The sequence below is a fragment of the Pogona vitticeps genome, chromosome 4 (assembly GCF_051106095.1).
Source record: "Pogona vitticeps strain Pit_001003342236 chromosome 4, PviZW2.1, whole genome shotgun sequence".
Lineage (NCBI taxonomy): Eukaryota > Metazoa > Chordata > Lepidosauria > Squamata > Agamidae > Pogona > Pogona vitticeps.
The window spans coordinates 203601446-203616667 of record NC_135786.1 but is presented as its reverse complement, the minus strand read 5'-3'; the positions used below and the strand labels follow the sequence as shown (position 1 = coordinate 203616667).

The 15222-nt window shown below is 43.6% G+C and overlaps 1 protein-coding gene and 1 long non-coding RNA gene across 8 annotated transcripts in view; both read left to right on the top strand.

Annotated features, from left to right (window-relative positions):
- Positions 1 to 15222, top strand: part of STAU2 (staufen double-stranded RNA binding protein 2) — a 200551-nt gene that overhangs the window by 44391 nt on the left and 140938 nt on the right. For all 7 annotated transcript variants that reach the window (XM_072999042.2, XM_072999043.2, XM_020812817.3 and 4 more), the window contains one exon: positions 510 to 617. In XM_072999042.2, the coding sequence (XP_072855143.2) occupies positions 510 to 617 (108 nt within the window). The remainder of the gene's footprint in view (positions 1 to 509; positions 618 to 15222) is intronic.
- Positions 1380 to 13911, top strand: LOC144589358 (uncharacterized). The gene is made up of 2 exons (XR_013545451.1): positions 1380 to 6474; positions 11747 to 13911. It is a non-coding gene; the product is annotated as an uncharacterized LOC144589358 (long non-coding RNA).

The following is a 15222-nucleotide window of genomic DNA, read 5'->3' as shown; positions in this document are numbered from 1 at the left end:
TTTTTAAAGTAAGGTAAAGGTAAAGGTTCCCCTTGACAATTTTTGTCCAGTCGTGTTCGACTCTAGGGGGCGGTGCTCATCCCCGTTTCCAAGCCATAGAGCCAGCATTTTGTCCGAAGACAATCTTCCGTGGCCAGTGCGACTTAGACACGGAATGCTGTTACCTTCCCACCGAGGTGGTCCCTATTTATCTATTTGCATTTGCATGCCTTTGAACCGCTAGGTTGGCGGGAGCTGGGACAAGTGACGGGCGTGCACTCCGTCGTGTGGATTCGATCTTACAACTGCTGGTCTTCTGACCCTGCAGCACAGACTTCTGTGGTTTAGCCCACAGTGCCACCACGTCCCTTATTTTTAAAGTACCCCCCCCAAAAAAACCAATCTGCTGTAGGAGAAGTAAGCTTTTCTGTGCAAATATTGAGGAAATGTAATATACTTGTTAAATGATGTATTGGCGAGCTGTCCTTAGAAAGTTTTTCTGATAGAAGTTTCTCATTTTGTTTGCCCAGAACAGAGAGTCAGGTAGTGAAATGGAAGAGGAAAAAGATGCAAACAAGTCAGAGATAAGCATAGTGTTTGAAATTGCTTTGAAGCGGAATATACCCGTCAGTTTTGAGGTAAGTCTTAACATGATACTGTATTCTGTTCTGAACAAAATTATCTTGCCTTCTCCAAAGACATTTAGTGATGAAGAACATTAAAAGATATGCTGTATTGAATGTGCACATCAAGTGGAAAAATAATGGTAGTTAATTTTGGTTAGTATTAATTTCAACATGAGGGCTACATTTTGTGTACATTTGTTCTCACTTTCTGTACAACAACAATATATATATTATTTTGCCAGTTAGTTTTTTAAAAGGTTAGTTTGTTTCAGCATGTGTAACAAAAACAAAAACAGCTTGTGGTGATACCTGTAAGATTAACAGAATTAAAGACATGTCGGAGGAAGTAGAATGTAAACTAGTAGCTCAGATGGATACAAATCTGTTAGTCTTAAAGCCACAAATGTTTTGTTTGATGTTGTTATAAATGCATCATTGAGCAAACAAGCTGTTTTGAATACTTCTTAGTTTAAACCTTCTTTTATCATTCTTTACTGGGGTCAGTGGGGAGAGGATTTTCCTGGAACAAAAATATAAACTATAGTACTGTGCTTGTCTTCATATGAAGTAGTATTTTAATGTGCTTCACCATTCTCTTCATATGTACAGTGACTATGTGAAGTGAGTCACCTTTCCTGTTGTATGGATGAAAGGAATCTTAAACAATTTCTGAAATTTTGATTCAAGTGGTAATGTGACTGTGACTTATTCTGCTCAAGTAAGTCATAACTAGAATAAGCCCATTTTGAATCAATGGAATTTACTGAGGAGTTGACTCACGATATCCCCACTAATTCAGTGGGGCCTACGCTAGTATAACATAACTGTGACAAGCAACAGAATTTCAGCCAATGTATTTTTTGCAAGATTTCCTTTAGTTAAATGTCCTGTCTCCAAATGTAGAATTTTGTCTTAAAGATCATGCTGCCTGTAATATTCATTCTTCTTCATGCCCTCTGTGAATCATACCCTGGGTGATCCACGCCTGTGCGGAGCCTCATCAGAGAGTTCTAGAGCTTCTGCAGTCGAAAAAAACTCATTAGAATAAGGCCCCTCCCCCCTTGGCGCCAAGGCTCCCCTTTCAGTTTTCTTTCAGCCACCATGTTGAGAGCCTCATAGTTCTGCTTCTGTGAGTAAAAGAGAAAGAGAGTTTATTCTTGGTTCCTTCCTGTTATCAATCTTCCCACTCTCCGACGGTCATGCCAAGTGTCTTTTTTGCTTGGGAGAGGCACACCAGACGTCCTCCTGCCAGCATTGTAAGAACTTCAAGCACGGAGTCCTCCATTCTCATTTATCCAGATTAAAAACTCTGTCTTTGGGAACAATCATTTCAATCAACCAAAATGGCCCAACCTCCTTGTAAGGCCACCTCACAAACCAAAGCAATGGAGAAGGCTCTTTCTGAAGCCTCAAAACAACATCCATCAACCACACCATCCCACTCCGACGCTCTGTCCACTTTGTCTAAAATTTCAAAAACCCATAAATTGAAGTGCTCAATACCAAAACCCTCAATATCAAAGCCCTCCACTGAACGTCAAATGTCCACTGAGGCCTCTTCAGTTCCAGAGCCCTCTCTGCCTAAAAGACCCAAACAGCATAAATCTAAAGCTGCAGTCATTTCTCAGCAGCCTCAACAAACCACCGAATCAATCTCTATTGGTTCGCCTTCTGACGATGAGGGAATCCCCATTCATCAACCTTGCTTCCAATCACTGGAATGGGATGACAGAAGTGATCAATTAACATCATCTCCTCCCAGTCCTCAACACTCTGTTCTTTTGAGCAATCCTTCCATAGTTGCTTCACCTGATAGGGTCGACTCCAAACAACTAGAGACCATACCTTATTCAGTAACATCAGATCGTCCACCGCAACCTCAGAGACATCAGCCCCAACAGTCTCCGGAGCCATCTATTTTATCACGCATGGTTCAGACCCACATTCAGCAATCTCACCGGGTTTCCATTTGCCTTGACCAGTGCTTGACCAGACAAACCACAACGGCCAATCAGCCAGTTGCTCTATCCAGCTCCACCATACCTTCTCATGGTGGGCCTCAATCTCAACAGCCATTGGTGTCAAAACAGCCATATCACTGTGACCCCCATCAACTCCAACCTGCTCCCTACCTGGCACCTAAAACACCCAGGACGGTCAAGCAGTTTTCTTCTACACGCAAGGCTTTTACAGCTCCAGCCTCCCAATATTTTCCCGTTAATCCAGAGTAGGGAAATCATTCCTCTTGCTCGGCATCTCCAGCATCTATATACTCCACTGATTTACCAGCTCGTCAACATCCTCCATTTTGACATCACCGAGACAGGCTCTGATATCAATAATCCTCGATATCCATCCTGGTCCATGGACACTCGTTCTGTCCCTCTATTGATGCACAGTTTCCGATAGAATCAAGCCATCGAACTCGACATCACTATGACCCCAAGTTCGACACTGATGTTCAGCTATATCAAACGACGTCCATGGACACTCGGATGACATCTCTTGATATAGAAAGTCCTCGACACGGACAAATGTCCATGGACATGCTGCCTCCATCGACATTGAGCCACAAACGTCAATACTATGACACTCAACCTATCAACACCGAAGTCGATCAACAATCTGTCAACTCCCGACGCAATCCCGATTATTCTGATCACAGATCCAGACCTCAGACAGCGTCAGTATTACTTGACTCACCAGAATCCAACCTTGTCCATGCCAACCCACCATCACTGGTGGAAGACCTCCAAACTTATGCCCAACTTATGATCCATATGGTTAAGTCTCTTAATCTCCAAATTCACTGTCTTTCAATAGAACCGGCCGATCATCTGTACGAACCAATCGCTAAAGATACAACTACTCCAGTACACATCTCAATGCTTCTGTCTCTACTCAGCACTGCTCAACAATCTTCTCGCTGGCAAGATGGTACACATTGCCATCGACAACACCACAACGATGTACTATATTCTGAAACAAGGTGGCACCCACTCTCCAAGTCTCCTCTATTTATCAGTCGACCTCTGGGAGTGGTGCCTAGCACATCATATCTTTCTCACGGCTTTACACGTTGCCGGCCACGACAACGACTTGGCTGATCTCCTCAGCCACACAAACTCTCAAGCTCACAAATGGGAGTTAGACCAATCAGTTTTTCTTCACCTATGCGAACGATGGGGCAAACCAACTCTTGACCTCTTCATCTCCCATGTGAATCGGAAGTGCAAACGATACTGCTCCCAAGCTAGCATTGGGAAACACTCCCAAGGAGATGCATTCTTTGGCCGATGGCCCAAGACCCTCACTTACCTTTTCCCACCATTCCTGCTTCTCCACAAGGCCATGGTTCGCCTAAAAGACAAAACCGATGCAATCATTATAGCCCCTTGGTGGCTGAGACAACCCTGATTTCCAGTCCTTCACAATCTCTCATCGCACATTCACCACCTCTCTTGCCTGCCCCACCTCCTCATGCAGAACAACGCCCAAGTACTCCACCCAGACTTACCTGTTCTGCACGTGGCAGCCTGGAGGATTCCGCCTCGCTAATGAACGTCCTCCATCAATCAAAGAAGTCCTCCACGAGAAAGGCTTACCTGTATAAATGGAACAGATTCAAATCTTTCACTGGAGCTTCTTCAGCTATCAGCCCATCACTTGCTACTGTTCTACATTTTTTGCTTCATCTCATCTAGCGGCCTTTCCCTCTCTTCCTTGAGAGTTTACCTCTCTGCCATAGATTCTTATCAGCTCCCTGTGACGGCTGCGATGATGTCACCTGCCTGTCAATGCTATGGCTGGAGTTCATCTGCCTATGGCAGGACAGGAGGTGGGACTTCAGGGGGTGGAGCTAAGGTATATAAGGGGGGAGTGAATGATGTGTGAGGCAGATAGGGACTAGAGAGGGACTTGGTTAGGGTCTTGTTAGGGACATAGGGCATGTGCTGGTTATGAGGTACTGTGTTAGTGAAGGTCTGTGTGAGAGAGTGTATGAGGGGATACTTTATGATATTGATTGCCTTATTTAGTTTATACTGTGATTTACTAACTCTTATGTTGTATCAATAAACAATCATTTTTATTTTTAAAATCCATACCATTGTCTGAGGAGTCAGATATATGTGTGTGGTTGGTGGCAGCGTGATAAGTGTATGTGAGTGTGAAGTGGCGGCTCCTCTGTGACATAGGAGGAGGTGGACACACTCCCTAACTCTCCAGCAGCTGATTTCTTCAAGCATCCAACATTGAAACGTTTTCTTAAAGGTCTATCTCATATCTACCTAGATCCCCGCCAACCTTCCCCACAATGGTCACTAACACTAGTATTGCAACAACTTACTAAAGCTCCTTTCGAACCTTTAGCTTCAACCTTTAGCTACAGCTACTTACCTTTAAAACAGTTTTCCTTGTCATCATCACCTCAGCTCAACGAGCTAGTGATCTAGCGGCCTTATGTCACGTCTATCCTTATTTACAGTTTTTTTCTGGACAAAGTCAAACTATCCATGGATATTTCTTTCCTTCCCAAAGTCGTATCTCAGTTCCATCTCTCTCAGCCATTTATCCTTCTCTCCTTCTTCCTGTCATCATCCACAACCCAAGAAAGAATCCTCCATACTTTAGATGTTAGGCGAGCCCTTGCCTTTTATGTCCAATGCACCCAACCTTTCAGGCATTCACCTCAACTTTTCATAAGTCACCAACCACCAACTAAAGGTTGCCAGGTGATGCCTCAAACTATATCTAGATGGGTCACTTCAACCATTCACCTCATGTATCAACTGGCATGCAAACCAGTCCTGAAGGTGATTCGCCCTCCACAGAGCAGTGGCAACCTCTATGACATTCCTACGTGGCGTACCTCTTCCAGACGTCTGCGCCTCTGCCACCTGGGCACAGCCGTCCACTTTCATCCAGCATTATATACTTGATCTCCAGCAGAAGTCTGATGCGGCCTTTGGACGTGCTGTTCTAGCCTCTACCTTGGCGTGACAACCTGCCTCCGGGTAAGACCGCTTTTTAGTCACCCAGGGTGTGATTCACAGAGGCCATGAAGAAGAACGACAGGTTAACCACCTGTAATTGTAGTTCTTCGATTGGATCTCTGTGATTCACACATCCCGACCGTCCTCCACACTGTCACGCCATTCTGCTGAATGTAGCAGCAGTTGACACAACTGAAAGGGGAGCCTTGGCGCCAAGGTACTTATATGAGGAGGAGGGGCCTTATTCTAATGTGTTTTTTGCTACTGCAGAAGCTCTAGAACTTTCCGATGCAGCTTCGCGCAAGCGCGGATCACCCAGGTTGTGAATCACAGAGGTCCACTTGAAGAATTACAATTACAGGTGGGTAACCTGTCGTTTCTTAGATGGGTGTAGTGTAAAGACACTGAGTCAACATATAGAAATCTGCTTAGTCTGTATTTGTACATGCAGTGAGACTCTTGCCATGACGAGAATATGGAGGCATTGCCAGAGCTTCCTTATGAATAGGATTCACAGAAATTAAGATTAAATTCAGTCTAATTTAGCTTAATTTGTTTCCCATTGAAATTAGGAGGATATGAGAGTCAACTTAATTTAGTTTTCAGTCATTCCAGTGGGAATTAATTTTGAAATCTGGATCCATTCTAATGTGAACTCCTCTAAGTAAATATATTTAATCTCTTTTCATAGTAAAGACATAAAAATATATATTTAATGTCTTTGCACTTCATTTTCAAGCAAGTGGGCCAAAAATAAGCAAAGTTTAAAAATGAGAGTAAGAAAAAAAGTAATAAATCTGATCTGTATAGCTAGTCGCTCTGAGTTATAGATATCTAGACATTAAACTCTGGAATCACTTGACTTCCTGGCATAGGTGGTGTTACATACAGCACTGATGTTACCTGTCTGTCATGGGTTTGGAGGGAAAGTTCCATCCTATGGGGAGTGGAAGGCGGGACATCAGGAGGAGGGGCTGTACTGTATATATATGTGAAGCGTGTGTGGAGAGCAGGAGACGAAGCAGCAGCTGGGAAGAAGAAGCTGGTGTGGGAGTCTGTGTGTCAGACAGGGTACTACTGTGTGTCAGTCAGTACCAACCTGATAGGTTCAGGTGTCTGTATGGTTAGCCAGAACTGATAGGTTCAGGGTCTGTGCTTCAAGTTAAGTGTTCTGTGTGAACCAAACTGGGTGCATGTATGAATGAGACTAAGCCACGTTACTATATCTTATTCACCTGATCATTTTATTTTGCCTGTGTGTTGTTTTAAATAAACCTTACTCTTTTATTTGTTGAAAATCCATCCCTGGTCTGTGTGACTTCTTATAGGGAATGGTTGGTGGCAGCTTAGTTAACGTGTGGCAGATCCCAGTAGGTCTGGGTTTGTCACATTGATTGGTGTCCAGCGTGTGGGATACGACTGGTCCAGTTGTCCAGTGGTCCAGCAAAGCCTTGGCAAGTGTGCCCAGAGCAAGGGGGGTCTAGTCAGGGACAATCTGAGAGCGCGTAGGTAATCTTCTAGGTGTGCCTCACGGGGAGGTGCACTAGTAGAAGAACGTGTAACCTCAGATTGGGGGCTAGATTAGGGAGCTCTGAGGCAACCTGGTTTTGGCGGGAAAAAAGCTGAGGCAAAACTGTAAAGTAACAGTGATTTAGCCTGCCTGCTGCGAGGCCTAGCAGAGGGGGGTAGACTCTAGCTCGCAACTGTTGCAAGTTAGTGCTGAAGGACAGCAGCAATCTATAGAGAAAGCTGGTTCTGAGGCAAAAGAAAAAAAAAAGTGGTCGCTTTATTTTGAGGCTTGACTTTTGAAAGCAGCCTGTTCTGGGGGGGGGGGATTATGCCCTTGACTCGAAGCCAAATGGCAGAAATGGGTGAAGTGAAAGACCCCCAGGTTGACCAAGGTTCTGAGGATGAATTTGGCTCAGTGCAGGGTGACAGCACAGGAGAGCAGAACCCAGAACTCAGAAAATTGCTCATAGCCCAACAGCATGAACTGAGGGTGAGGGAAATGGAGGAAAGGGAAAGAGAGAAACAACCGCAATTTGAATTAGAGAGAGAGAGAGAGAGAATGGAAAGAGAAGAAAGATTGGAGAGAGAGAAAATGGCGTTTGAATTAAGAAAATTGGAACTGATGAATCAGAACAATAATAACAATAGGGATTCTGAGGGAGGCCAATTGTCTAAAACTGACCTGAAGAAATTCCCTGTATACCACAAGGGAGATTGTCCTGAGGTGTTCTTTTCCTTAGTGGAAAGAGCGTTTGTGGACTTCTCAGTGAGGGAAACTGAGAAGATGACCATTATGCGATCTTTAATCAGTGGCAGCCTTGCTGAAGTTTATTCAGAGATGCCACAGGAACTGATGAAAGATTTTGCAGAGTTTAAAAAACTGGTGTTTGCAAGACATGGGATAAATGCGGAACAGCTGAGGCAAAGATTCAGGTCAATCACCAAGAAACCAGAGCAGACTTTTACCCAAGTGGGGGCCCAATTGGTGAGGCTGCTAGAGAAATGGCTATCTCAGGAGGGGACAGAGACCTTTCAGCAGCTCAAAGACTTGATAGCGCTGGAACAGTTCTATTCAGTCCTGCATGGGGAACTGAAATTCCAGGTGAGGGAAAGGAAACCGAAATCTGTGGCAGAAGCAGCCGAGATCGCAGATTTTATTTACCAGATAAGAAAGCCCTTAGGTGAGGAGAAATCTGTAGGAAAACCCAAAGAAACCTACAGCAAGTACTCTCAGGGACCAGGGAAAAGCCAGCAAGGGGGAGGGGCCCATGGTGAAGGGAAGCCCTCAGACATGAAACCAAGACCTCAGATTTTGGAGGGAAAACCAAAACAAGATGAGAAAGACTCAAAATACACCAGAAAATGTTATTTCTGTCAGGGAAAGGGCCATCTAATCTCAGAGTGTGAGAAATTAAAGCAGCTAAAAGGAATTGTGCCTCAGGATTCGAGTGGGACCAAGCCAAAAGCTGTGTTCTGTGTCCAGAAAGAGCAAGGCTCATTGTCACTGAGGGAGCCTGTTGCCATGGCTACTCAATCTGGAACAGCTACATCTGCTGATCAGGCTGAGGAAAATGGTCCTCTTGTGGAGGTAAAGCGCTGCTTGCTCGTGAGAACAGATTCTCAGTTGTTTGAAACAGCAGGGGTGGACGTAGGAATACTTGACCATCAGTATTGGGGGCTGCGGGACACTTGTTCCCAGGTGACCCTGTGCCATCCAGATATTATTCCTAGGGAGTATGTAATCCCAAATGAGAGCATGAAGGTGGCAGGGATTGAGGGGCAGGTGATCTCATTGCCAGTAGCGGAGGTACCTGTGAACTTTCAAGGCTGGAGGGGAGTTTGGCGGCTAGCGATTTCATCGACTCTGCCAGCAGCCGTGCTCGTGGGAAATGACCTGGCTGAACATGTGAAACGGGTGCTAGTGATTACACGTTCACAAGCCACCACGGGGACAGTTCAGGGGGGTAATGATGAGCCAGAGACGGAAGCAGAGGGGAGTTCAGAAGCTGTGGTGGAAACCTTAACCACAGACAGCCGATTTGGCCAGGAGCAAAAGGCAGACGCCACTCTCCAAAAGTGTTTTGAACAGGTGACTGACGCCCAGCTAACACCTGAAACCCCAGTGAGATTTCTAGAGAAAAAGGGGATTTTGTATAGAGAGACCCTGAGGAATATCTCAAAAGGGGGAGATGGGATCAGAAGTCAGCTAGTGGTACCTGAAAAGTATCGCCCCATGATCTTACAAAGGGGGCACTCTGACATGTTTGCTGCGCACTTAGGGGTGAACAAAACACAGCAGAGAATCACACAGAATTTTTACTGGCCTGAAATAGGGAAGCAGATCAAAGAGTTCTGTAAACGATGTGATGTGTGTCAAAGGCAGGGGAATAGCCGCGACAGGACCAAAGCAAAGTTGTGCCCTTTGCCTGTGATTGACACTCCGTTCAAATGCATAGGGGTGGATATTGTGGGACCTTTGCCCAAGGCCACAAAGAGGGGGAACAGGTTCATTCTCACCATTGTGGACCATGCCACGAGGTACCCTGAAGCCATACCCTTGACTAACATTGAAACTAACACAGTGGCAGATGCCTTGGTGGGGTATATGTCCAGGATGGGATTTGCCTCAGAAATAATCACAGATTTGGGCGCATCGTTCACATCGAAGCTCATGAAACGGTTATGGCAAATCTGTGGAATTAAGCACAAGGAAACCACTGCCTATCACCCTGAAAGTAATGGGTTAACTGAGAAGTTCAATGGGACTCTAATGCGCATGATTAGGGCTTACTTGGCAGAGAATCCAAACAATTGGGACCAGAAGCTGCAATCCCTTTTGTTTGCTTATCGATCAGTGCCACAAGCCAGTACCGGGTTCAGTCCATTTGAACTTTTATTTGGGAGAAGGGTGAAAGGGCCCCTTGATTTGATCAAACAAAATTGGGAGCAGATCACCCAGGATGACCCACAAGACGTTGTGACATACATAGACACCTTGATGAATGACCTAAAGAGAAACCTAGAGCTAGCAGCAGAGACCCTGCAAGCTCAAAAGGTCAGAAAGAAAGTTTGGGATGACCAGGAAGCCAGGGAGAGGCACTTTGACCCAGGGGAGGAAGTGCTTTGGCCTAGGCCCTGCAAAGAGAGCAAACGTCAGCTGGGTATCCCAGAAACAAAATATTTGGGTCACATAGTAGGGGGAGGAGTGATAAAACCCCTAGAGGCCAAGATAGAAGCAGTTCGTGATTGGCCTAGACCCCAGACCAAGAAAAAAGTCAAATCATTTCTTGGGTTGGTGGGCTACTACAGAAAGTTTATCCCGAGGTTTAGCGAGATTGCGGCTCCGCTGACCGATCTGACGAGGAAGACGGCTGATGACCGCATCCCGTGGACCAGTGACTGTGAGGAGGCGTTCCAGAGGTTGAAGCAGGCGCTAATCAACTATCCAGTGCTGCGTGCTCCAGACTTCGACCGGGAGTTCATCATCTACACCGATGTGTCTAACAGCGGGGTAGGAGCAGTTCTTTGCCAGGAGGATGAGAATGGTGACCAGCATCCAGTGTCCTACCTGAGTAGGAAACTCCAGAAAGGTGAGAGACATTTGGCAACTGTGGAGAAGGAGTGTCTGGCCATAGTCTACGCGATCCAGAAGGCCAAGCCTTACATCTGGGGAAGACATTTTACTCTGTGCACTGACCATTCACCACTGCAATGGTTAAAGACAATGAAAACCCACAATAGCAAACTTATGAGGTGGGCTTTAAACCTGCAGGACTATGACTTTGAAGTGAAGGTGGTCAGAGGGTCAGTGAACTGTGTTGCTGACGCCTTGTCAAGAAGACCTGAAGAATGAAGACGGCGAAAGAAACATGGACTATGTATATATATTGATGACAAAAAGTTAAATGTACCTGTTTTTTTGAATTTGGTTTGTATGAATAAAGGTAAATTGATGTAATGTATATGGTAAATGTTTAAATGCCTAATTGATATGGTTAACTTAGAATGTAAGTATAAGTAAGTATGATATTGTATGTATAACTGTTTTGTGTGTTTTATTCAGGTTGTTTTTTGGGAAAAAGCACGTTAGCTTTCCCCCTACAAAACAACTTATAAAGAGGGGAGGTGTTACATACAGCACTGATGTTACCTGTCTGTCATGGGTTTGGAGGGAAAGTTCCATCCTATGGGGAGTGGAAGGCGGGACATCAGGAGGAGGGGCTGTACTGTATATATATGTGAAGCGTGTGTGGAGAGCAGGAGACGAAGCAGCAGCTGGGAAGAAGAAGCTGGTGTGGGAGTCTGTGTGTCAGACAGGGTACTACTGTGTGTCAGTCAGTACCAACCTGATAGGTTCAGGTGTCTGTATGGTTAGCCAGAACTGATAGGTTCAGGGTCTGTGCTTCAAGTTAAGTGTTCTGTGTGAACCAAACTGGGTGCATGTATGAATGAGACTAAGCCACGTTACTATATCTTATTCACCTGATCATTTTATTTTGCCTGTGTGTTGTTTTAAATAAACCTTACTCTTTTATTTGTTGAAAATCCATCCCTGGTCTGTGTGACTTCTTATAGGGAATGGTTGGTGGCAGCTTAGTTAACGTGTGGCAGATCCCAGTAGGTCTGGGTTTGTCACAGGTGGTCTACCTCCTTGCTTGGATTTTATTTTTTTTTAAATACTGACTGCACCTGGTTTTCATTGCATGTCTTCTTTAAGATAGGAGTTTCTGTTTTTTTCTGTGGCCTTAAGAATACTGCATGAAGTACCAGCAACTTCCATGAACAAGTTAGAATCTCTCCTTTGTATCAGCTTCTGTGTACATTTGTCAAAATTCAGTTGCCAGTCTGAAGCAAAAGAATAAAAAAAAAACAGCAAGGAAGATTTACAACAGTTACTGATTGAATTTAGGTTTATCCAGAAACAGTGTTTAGAAGCAAGTTCTTTTTTCATTCCAGTGACTCATCATTTTATAACAGGCCACAGGATTTGGTGTTTGTAATAGGATTTCAGTTTAAGAAGTCTTGGTATTATTTTGTGTCAGGCATGCATTAAAGCCTTTAGATGCCTTTGTCCACATGATTAGTTGCAAAGCAGCCTACATTTTCTCTGGCCTAAAAAAACCACAGACAGCATTATTCATTGCCCTATTATATTAGTAAACAGTTAAAAGATACTCCATGTTTCATAAAAACAACTTTTCATACTTGCACAATATCTGGAGAATGGGTGGGGTGTATTAATGTAACCAGAAGTAAACTTCTGCCCAGTGAGATCAGCAGCTCTGCCTGTGGCTAAAATATTGCCCTAAATATTTAGCTCATTTGTTGTTGTTGTTTAGTCGTTAAGTCGTATCCAACTCTTCGTGACCCCATGGACCAGGGCGTGCCAGGCCCTTCTGTCTTCCACTGCCTTTCAGAGTTGGGTTAAATTCATGTTGGTAGCTTTGATGAAACTGTCCAACCATCTCATCCTCTATCATTGCCTTCTCCTCTTGCCTTCACACTTTCCCAACATCAGGGTCTTTCCCAGGGAGTCTTCTCTTCTCATGAGATGGCCCAAGTATTGGAGACTCAGCTTCAGGATCTGTCCTTCCAGTGAACACTCATTTCCTTCAGAATGGATAGGTCTGATCTCCTTGAAATCCAGGGAACTCTCAAGAGCCTCCTCCAGCACCACAATTCAAAAGCATCAATTCTTCGGCAGTCAGCCTTCTTTATGGTCCAGCTCTCACTTCACTAGAGGGACTATACCATTGCCTAATTCCTTTCACTGTTCTTGTTGAAGTCGGGCTATGGTTTATTATTTGTGTCTTTTACAAATATTGTAAACCTCTTTGTTAGCTTATCTGATTTTAAAATCAAAGGTTTACAGACAAAATAATTACTTCAGTCAATTTCTATTGTTGTTCTACTCTTGCTACTGTTGTGTTAAGAACAGAAAAAGACCTCTCCTGTATTTGACCTCACATTCATCTTCTACCAGCCTCCTCTTTGCTTCAGTGGTAACCAGTTACAGAGCTTGAAGGCAATGGCCCTCTCCAGTTCTTGCAGCATGGTAACTAGCATTCAGTAGGAAGTTGCCTGTGATCCTAGGAGCATATAGCCACCATGGCTAATAGTCACTGATAGATCTCCATGATCCTCCCTGAATCTCAATGTTTGCAGTTGCCCAGATCCTTTGAAAAAAAAAAAGAGCCAACAGCTCTTTTGTGCCTTCTTAGTGAGATACAAGTTTTGCATGCAGACATTCAGAGCTAGAACCTTTAGCATGCCCAGTTATGGATGATCTTTTCTGAAATCCCAGACAGCTGGTATTGGTTTGTGTTGCCAATATCAGGCTAGGTAGGTTGACTGAGTAAGACAGGTAATAATCACAAGATCACCTCCTGTGTTTAGTACTGTGGTGGTGCAACAAAAGGGGAAGAGAAGGCTCTGTACACGAGACCTCTGTTTGTGCACCACAGTCATTTTTGAGGAGGGTTCCCCCTGCATGGATATGGTATGTTTGTGTAAGTATTTGTCCCTTTGTAGCACCAGTATGACATCAAGACTTGACCTAAACCTGTGTCAATAGCTTCGTAACTGTAAGTGTAATGGAGTTGCTGATGAAGGTGGTGATTGAAGAGGGTGGATCCTTTAAGGAACAAAACAATGACAAATGGAATGTGTGTTGCTCTCCTGCCAAGAAGGGAGAGTTCTCACTTGTCAAGCAGAATAGATTTTGAAAAATAAGGAAGGCTTGTAGAAATGACAGCACATTGCTGTGAAGAAGTAGGTCACCTTTCATCATCTTTTGTTCAAAAGGGTTAAATGAGCATGCATGTGATACCATGGATAATTACTTATCCTTTTAGCATACCAAAAATAAGTTAAACCTTTAAATATATCTCAAAATGGCACATGGTAAAATGAGGAAAGAGGCTGAGGAAATGCTCACCACTGATGCAACTACTATTGTCCAGTAATTGCCTCTGAAAATTACACAGCATTTTTATATGTATCTTCAACAATGCTGAAAAGCTTATAGTTGAGTTTATGACTGTCACAGCTCTTTGGCAGTGACAACTCTATTCAGAGTTTATCACTGAGAATCGGCAGTGATGTTGACATATTGAATACATTACAATAATAATGACGACGGAAGTATTGTTCTGAAGATAAATCTTTTAAAAGCCACTTCCACTGATTGCACTACTTATATGCTCATTTCCACTGTGGTGTTGCTATTACTGTATTCCTTTATCATTTGTGATGCTCTGTTCTTTGTATAGTTGTTTCAGTGGAACAACTCACTTTCCTTCCAGTGGAATCTGAAATAGGACCTAAAAGCCTGTAAAAGTAGCATATGTAGCTTTTTCTAACATTTTTTTCTTTGACTAAATAGGAAAAATGTTTCCCTACAGAACTGCAGATTTTGACACTGCCATTTAATTTCTGATGTATGCTGTCAATAGTGGCAGTTCTTTCCTTTTTCCAAACTTAGCAACCTATCAGAATGTAATTTTATTTTTTAAATGTATGCTGGATGAATATTGCTGCTGTAAACAGTGGACAACCATTCAGTTTCTAGAAATGCATACTTACTAGAATGTGCATCTAAATGAAATATATTTAGCTTCAATGGCCAAAATATAATATAATAGTTTTATATATGGTCTGATGTTTTTGGAGTTTTCCCACTGCATTTGTAGCTTGGAAAGGTAGGTCAGATTTTATGTGAAAAATGTCTGTCTTCAGGAAAAGAAATACTGTATTTTTTGTGTATAAGATGCCCCATGTATAAGACACCCCCATTTTTCTAATCCAAAATTAAAACATCTAAGTGGGGCTTAGCAAGTGCAGGGGGAAAGGGATCAAAGCGCTGCAGGATCACTTTGATTCCCTGCTTTCCCCACCACTTGTTTTTATTCTCTCCTCAGCTTACTTCCGTGTATAAGACAACCTTCAATTTTTAGTTTAAAGATTTTAGACAAAAGTATAGTCTTATACATGGAAAAATACGGTATATAAAAGTTGGCTGTGACATAGGCAGTTCTATCTCTCCGCTCCAAATAGTTTTGTGTAGCAAGTTTTGTTCTCTGTAAAGGTAGACAGACTAGTAAGAACAGTGCAAG